Below are 8,209 nucleotides of genomic sequence, written 5' to 3' on the forward strand. Positions count from 1 at the left end.
ACCTCTACAACCGCCACCACACAGAAAGTAGACAGGCCAACCTCTACAACCCCCACCACACAGGAAGGAGACAGGCCAACATCTTCAACCTCCACCACACAGGAAGGAGACAGGCCAACCTCTACAACCTCCACCACACAGGAAGGAGGCAGGCCAACATCTTCAACCTCCACCACACAGGAAGGAGACAGGCCAACATCTACAACCTCCACCACACAGGAAGGAGACAGGCCAACCTCTACAACCCCCACCACACAGGAAGGAGACAGGCCAACCTCTACAACCGCCACCACACAGGAAGGAGACAGGCCAACCTCTACAACCGCCACCACACAGGAAGGAGACAGGCCAACATCTACAACCTCCACCACACAGAAAGTAGACAGGCCAACATCTACAACCCCCACCACACAGGAAGGAGACAGGCCAACATCTTCAACCTCCACCACACAGGAAGGAGACAGGCCAACATCTTCAACCTCCACCACACAGGAAGGAGACAGACCAACATCTACAATCTCCACCACACAGGGAGGAGACAGGCCAACATCTTCAACCTCCACCACACAGGAAGGAGACAGGCCAACATCTTCAACCTCCACCACACAGGAAGGAGACAGGCCAACATCTTCAACCTCCACCACACAGGGAGAAGACAGACCAACATCTACAACCTCCACCACACAGGGAGGAGACAGGCCAACCTCTACAACCTCCACCACACAGGAAGGAGACAGGCCAACATCTACAACTTCCACCACACAGGGAGGAGACAGGCCAACATCTACAACCGCCACCAACCAGGAAGGAGACAGGCCAACATCTACAACCTCCACCACACAGGAAGGAGACAGGCCAACATCTACAACCTCCACCACACAGGAAGGAGACAGGCCAACATCTACAACCTCCACCACACAGGAAGGAGACAGGCCAACCTCTACAACCTCCACCACACAGGAAGGAGACAGGCCAACCTCTACAACCTCCACCACACTGGGAGGAGACAGGCCAACATCTACAACCTCCACCACACAGGGAGGAGACAGGCCAACATCTACAACCTCCACCACACAGGGAGGAGACAGGCCAACATCTACAACCTCCACCACACAGGAAGGAGACAGGCCAACATCTACAACCTCCACCACACAGGAAGGAGACAGGCCAACATCTACAACCCCCACCACACAGGAAGGAGACAGGCCAACATCTACAACCCCCACCACACAGGAAGGAGACAGGCCAATATCTACAACCTCCACCACACAGGAAGGAGACAGGCCAACATCTACAACCTCCACCACACAGGAAGGAGACAGGCCAACCTCTACAACCCCCACCACACAGGAAGGAGACAGGCCAACATCTTCAACCTTCACCACACAGGGAGAAGACAGGCCAACATCTACAACCTCCACCACACTGGGAGGAGACAGGCCAACATCTACAACCTCCACCACACAGGGAGGAGACAGGCCAACATCTACAACCTCCACCACACAGGGAGGAGACAGGCCAACATCTACAACCCCCACCACAGGAAGGAGACAGGCCAACATCTACAACCTCCACCACACAGGGAGGAGACAGGCCAACATCTACAACCCCCACCACACAGGGAGGAGACAGGCCAACATCTACAACCTCCACCACACAGGGAGGAGACAGGCCAACATCTACAACCCCCACAACACAGGGAGGAGACAGGCCAACCTCTACAACCCCCACCACACAGGAAGGAGACAGGCCAACCTCTACAACCTCCACCACACAGGAAGGAGACAGGCCAACCTCTACAACCCCCACCACACAGGAAGGAGACAGTCCAACCTCTACAACCTCCACCACACAGGAAGGAGACAGGCCAACATCTACAACCTCCACCACACAGGAAGGAGACAGCAACAGAATTGTTTAGGCAACAACAACGGAAACCAGAAAAGAACAAACAAATTCAAGGAACGATAACCGAAGAAGTGGCCAGATGTCACTATTTGAGGAAGGCCCTCAACCCTAACTGCGGTGTACTATTGGTAAATGGTATAATATAGTGTTTTGCATCAAATGTGTGAAATGTCACATGTTTGTTTGTAATATGTAAAATGATAAAGACATTAATAGTATTACACTGTATGTGGACCGTTTATGAAAACTGTGGCTTTCAAGTGAAATACTAAAATCAGCCACACAAAAGTAAACTGTAGTGAGTAGCAACCCTGTGTTGATAAGGCTACTTCTGTCTCACAGTAAACTGTGTTTCTGGTTAAGGTGGCAGCAATAGTCTAGTACAATACAACTAGTTTGGGTTATATGAGGGGGGGTGAACAACTGTGGGTGATAAACCTCAACAACGACCCTGTATAAGCTTTCATAATGTCACAGGGTGGAAATGTGAGACGGGTAGAAAACATGGGCCTGCTGCAGACTGTGAATAGCAGGTGCTTCAAACATTGGTTAAGACAGCAGTGGAGTTGGCAAGAGCACAAACCAGCTGTAGCTGGTTTCTCTCACCCCCACCATGGGACCATGACACCACAGTCATGGCTTTCACATTGCAACTCTCACCCCCACGTGGGCCTAATGCACGACAGCTGTGGTATTCACATTGCAACACTGAACATGTACATGTTGTTCATTTTGATACGTCTCTGAAATTAAAGGCATCATTTTCTTATTGGACATATAATACAGTGATAGACACATTTAGCTGCTTCCAATACATGTCTATCAAACCAAAATATAACCCGCAGACATGGACCTTACTGAAAATCATCATTAGACTTTGTCACCCCAAAGTGACCAAATATGTGAATTGTGGCCCTCTGGTCCATGAACTAGATGTGACTGGTTATCAACTGAAACATTGTAATAATATTCACCATGAACTAGATGTGACTGGTTATCAACTGAAACATTGTAATAATATTCACCATGAACTAGATGTGACTGGTTATCAGCTGAAACATTGTAATAATATTCACCATGAACTAGATGTGACTGGTTATCAACTGAAACATTGTAATAATATTCGCCATGAACTAGATGTGACTGGTTATCAGCTGAAACATTGTAATAATATTCCCCATGAACTAGATGTGACTGGTTATCAACTGAAACATTGTAATAATATTCACCATGAACTAGATGTGACTGGTTATCAACTGAAACATTGTAATAATAATCACCATGAACTAGATGTGACTGGTTATCAACTGAAACATTGTAATAATATTCACCATGAACTAGATGTGACTGGTTATCAACTGAAACATTGTAATAATATTCATCATGAACTAGATGTGACTGGTTATCAACTGAAACATTGTACTAATATTCCCCATGAACTAGATGTGACTGGCTATCAACTGAAACATTGTAATTATATTCCCCATGAACTAGATGTGACTGGTTATCAACTGAAACATTGTAATAATATTCACCATGAACTAGATGTGACTGGTTATCAACTGAAACATTGTAATAATATTCACCATGAACTAGATGTGACTGGCTATCAACTGAAACATTGTAATTATATTCCCCATGAACTAGATGTGACTGGTTATCAACTGAAACATTGTAATAATATTCACCATGAACTAGATGTGACTGGTTATCAACTGAAACATTGTAATAATATTCACCATGAACTAGATGTGACTGGTTATCAACTGAAACATTGTAATAATATTCACCATGAACTAGATGTGACTGGTTATCAACTGAAACATTGTAATAATATTCACCATGAACTAGATGTGACTGGTTATCAGCTGAAACATTGTAATAATAATCACCATGAACTAGATGTGACTGGTTATCAACTGAAACATTGTAATAATATTCACCATGAACTAGATGTGACTGGTTATCAGCTGAAACATTGTAATACTATTCACCATGAACTAGATGTGACTGGTTATCAACTGAAACATTGTAATTATATTCCCCATGAACTAGATGTGACTGGTTATCAACTGAAACATTGTAACAATATTCACCATGAACTAGATGTGACTGGTTATCAACTGAAACATTGTAATAATATTCACCATGAACTAGATGTGACTGGTTATCAACTGAAACATTGTAATAATATTCATCATGAACTAGATGTGACTGGTTATCAACTGAAACATTGTAATAATATTCACCATGAACTAGATGTGACTGGTTATCAACTGAAACATTGTAATAATATTCATCATGAACTAGATGTGACTGGTTATCAACTGAAACATTGTAATAATATTCACCATGAACTAGATGTGACTGGTTATCAACTGAAACATTGTAATAACTAGTAACTCAACTCAAAACTAATTTAAAAAGGGAGGTCATGGTGAGGACCTTTCATTATTTACTTTTTATTGATCATTAAAAGTCCCCAGAATGTTGAGCGGGGGTGTTGAGTGGGGGGCAATGTTTTGGGGAAGGAGCTGGAGACCATAGTATTGAGGGGGGGGGGGGGGGGGGGGGGGGGGGGGGGATACCAGAGTATTGAGGGGGGGTGGGGACCATAGTATTGAGAGGGGGTGGGGACCATAGTATTGAGGAGGGTGGAGGCCATTGTATTGAGGGGGGAGGGGGGGGGTGGAGACCATAGTATTGAGGGGGGCGGGGACCATAGTATTGAAGGGGGGGGGGGGGGGTGGATACCATAGTATTGAGGCGCGGGAGACCATAGTATTGAGGAGGGTGGAGACCATAGTATTGAGGAGGGTGGAGACCATAGTATTGAGGGGGTGGGGGGGTGGGGGGGTGGAGACCATAGTATTGAGGGGGGGCGGGGACCATAGTATCGAGGGGGAGGGGTGGAGACCATAGTATTGAGGGGGGGGGGGGGGGGTTGGAGACCATAGTATTGAGGGGGGGTGGGGACCATTGTATCACGGGGGGGGGGGGGGGGGGGGGTTGGAGACCATAATATTGAGGGGGGGTGGGGACCAGAGTATTGAGGGGGTGGTGGATACCATCTAAAAGTAAAAGAATGGAATTAAGGAAAATATAAATATTACAGTTGAGCAATGTCTGAGTGGCATTGACCAAAATACAGTAGAATAGAATACAGTATATACATATGAGATGTGTAAAGCAGTATGTAAACATGATTAAAGTGACTAGTGTACAATTATTAAAGTGGCCAGTGATTCCAAGTCTATGTATATAGGCCAGCAGCCTCTAAGGTGCAGGGTTGAGTAACCGGGTGGTAGCTGGCTAGTGATGGCTATTTAACAGTCTGATGGCCTTGAGATAGAAGCTGTTTTTCAGTCTCTCGGTCCCAGCTTTGATGCACCTGTACTGACCTCACATTCTGGATGACAGTGGGGTGAACAGGCAGTGGCTCGGGTGGTTGTTGTCCTTGATGATCTGTTTGGCCTTCCTGTGACATCGGGTGCTTTCGGTGTCCTGGAGGACAGGTAGTTTGCCCCCGGTGATGCGTTGGGCAGCCTGGATTAGTATGCATAAATGCACCCTGGGTTTTGAAGGGGGGTGGAGACCAAAATATTGAGGGGGTGGAGACCAGAGTAACCAGACTAGCAGAGATGTACCAGCAACTAACATCGTCACTCTGTTCATCTGGAGAGAGGAAAGTAGACAGAAAATCTGATCATGATGGAGCACTTCAAGCCAGCATTTGACATTCTGTTCGAACAAATGAAAAAATCTGGCAGTTTTTACATGACCTTCTTTGCTCTTTTTCTTTACCACATTATGTTTGATGACCACTTAAAATGCTTGTGTAAAGATGGTGTTAAACCAGACATTACCGCTGACCAGTGTATCTACTACATGGTGTTTCCAGCTGTGATCTTGATTTTCTTGACTCTCTGGATGGATGTAGAGTTTCAACGAGTCTTGAGAATGACATGCAGATGCAGATGTGATTTGTCTGGAAGACTGTTGGGAATCTTCATTAAGGCAGTCTCTAAAGGGTTGCTGTGGGTTGTGTGTGTGCTTTTTGATGGAGACTGGTACGTGTGCTATCAAAGAGAAAATCATCCCTGCAGATACAACACTGATAACACAACATACAAAAAGGACCTAGAAATGCAAACTAATTTCAAAAGGTTCTCCATGGTAAGTACCTTTAATTATGTCATTGTCATAGATTTCTAAAAGTCTCCAGACTATGGAGGCGGAGTGGAGACCAGAGGATTAGAGGGGTTGGAGGTCAGAGTAATGAGGGGGGGACCAGGGTATTGGGAGGGGGGGGACCAGAGTATTGAGGGGGGTGGAGACCAGAGTATTGAGGGGGGTGGAGACCAGAGTATTGAGGGGGGTGGAGACCTGGGGTGCGTTCAGTTTGCTTGAAAGTTTGCTAATTCTTTTTCAGGTTTACGGCTCAGGACTGGTTCTGTTTCTACTTGTTGGGAATTCCATTCTGACTGCAGTACCTTGGAGGGATGTCTTTTGTAGATGCAAGGGTGTCAGATCTTATCACAGGGAACTATTTGAGGAGATTATTTGGGAAGAGACAGCAATTCTTATTGAAAAAGACTTAAAGAGAACAGCGCAGGAGTTTGTTGTTATTAAAAGCAGAGAACTACTACGCCTTTCGAATGCCGCTCATAGAAACACACAAGGAGGAGACGGAAGCACCACCCATCCTGAGGTGGAAGATAGTAGCAGCAGCACCACCCATCCTGAGGTGGAAGATAGGAACAGCAGCACCACCCATCCTGAGGTGGAAGATAGAGTGATCACCCTTAAGAACCTTCATTTTAACATTATATCTGATCTAGATAATGGTATAATTAATCAAATCAACACTATGTACCAGAACCCTAACCCTAACCAGAACCCTAACCCTAACCAGAACCCTAACCAGAACCCTAACCCTAACCCTAACCCTAACATTTTTGCTTATCTATGTTCTTGTATAACAAGTGTCTTCTCAGCAAACATCGAACAGCCCAGGCAACCAACAAATGGAACAGAACTCAATATCTTTACCCCTAGCAATGCCCCTAGCAATGCCCCTAGCAATGCCCCTAGCAATGCCCCTAGCAATGCCCCTAGCAATGCCCCTAGCAATGCCCCTAGCAATGACTAACAATGACTCTAACAATGACTCTAACAATGACTCTAACAATGACTCTAACAATGACTCTAACAATGACATTTTTGCTAACCTATGTCCTTGTATAAAAAGTGTCTAATCAGCAAACACCGAACAGGGAGAAGAACTCAGAGACATGCACAGCAGCAACAACGGAAACCATACAAGAACAACCAAATTCAAGGAACGATAACCGAAGAAGTTGCCAGATGGCACTAACTGAGAAAGACCCTCCAACTGTGGTGTAATATTGGTAAATGGTATAATATAGATTTTTTGCATTAAATGTGTGAAATGTCACATATTTGGTTATAATATGTAAAATGATATAGACATTAATACTATCATTCACCTTATGTGAACAGTTTGTGAAAACTAGTTTTCAAGCAACCCTGTGTTTATAAGGCTTCTTCTGTCTCACAATAAACAGTGTTTCTGGTTAAGGTGGCAGCAATAGTTTGGTACAATACAACTAGTTTGGGTTAAATGAGGGGGACTGAACAACTGTGGGTGATAAACCTCAACAACGACCCTGTATAAGTCTGTATAATGTCACAGGGTGGAAATGTGAGCCGGGTGGCAAACATGAGCCTGTTAGACCACAGTGATGGTTGACAGAGCTGTTATAAGTCATCTTTATTTCTAGACTATAAACAATGTAACCTTCATTAATGAATGTGTTAATATAACCAGTGAATTATTGTTTTTGTCCTTGATGCTACAATTCATATGTTGTTACTGTTGATTGTGTTCTGTCTTTATGTCTACCTTTAACAAACAATTAAGAATATATAATATTACTAACAATCTTTATCTCCTCCTGTCTTCAATGTACCATAGCTGTTCACTTTGCAATACTATACATGTTTAAGCTGTTCATTTAGAAGAGTCTCTAAAATAAAAATAAGTTGTATTTTTTCCTGTACAGCCTTGATTGATCAGTTAATGACTGAACACATCTGTATAATAATGTTGCAACATCACTGTTGATCACTGTTTCGTCTCCATCACTGTCGTCAGAAGACTCTACAATGTCTGCTTCAATGAAAATGTTTCTACCTAAAACGGGTATTTCCTCATCGTCTGATTCATGTTCAGAGCCAGAGATAGTTAGCATGGCACTTATCGTCCTCCAGAAAGTAG

The 8,209-nt window shown here is 44.3% G+C and overlaps 1 protein-coding gene across 1 annotated transcript; it reads left to right on the forward strand.

Moving 5' to 3' along the window:
- The first annotated feature begins 5,554 nt into the window (after positions 1-5,554).
- On the forward strand, positions 5,555-7,991 carry LOC120063435. The gene is made up of 2 exons (XM_039013805.1): positions 5,555-6,084; positions 6,341-7,991. The coding sequence occupies exons 1-2, from the start codon at positions 5,617-5,619 to the stop codon at positions 7,058-7,060; spliced, it is 1,188 nt and encodes a 395-aa protein (XP_038869733.1). The 5' UTR covers positions 5,555-5,616; the 3' UTR covers positions 7,061-7,991.
- The last annotated feature ends 218 nt before the right edge of the window (positions 7,992-8,209 follow it).

The sequence above is a fragment of the Salvelinus namaycush genome, chromosome 18, assembly GCF_016432855.1.
Source record: "Salvelinus namaycush isolate Seneca chromosome 18, SaNama_1.0, whole genome shotgun sequence".
Taxonomy (NCBI): Eukaryota; Metazoa; Chordata; class Actinopteri; order Salmoniformes; family Salmonidae; genus Salvelinus; species Salvelinus namaycush.

What these genes read in the sequence shown, in the direction of transcription:
- LOC120063435 (XM_039013805.1), top strand. Translation starts at nt 5,617, where the DNA reads ATGATGGAGCACTTCAAGCCAGCATTTGACATTCTGTTCGAACAAATG. An exon ending in ATTTCAAAAGGTTCTCCATG is followed by an intron (nt 6,085 to 6,340) that starts GTAAGTACCTTT and finishes ATTCTTTTTCAG; the next exon opens with GTTTACGGCTCAGGACTGGT.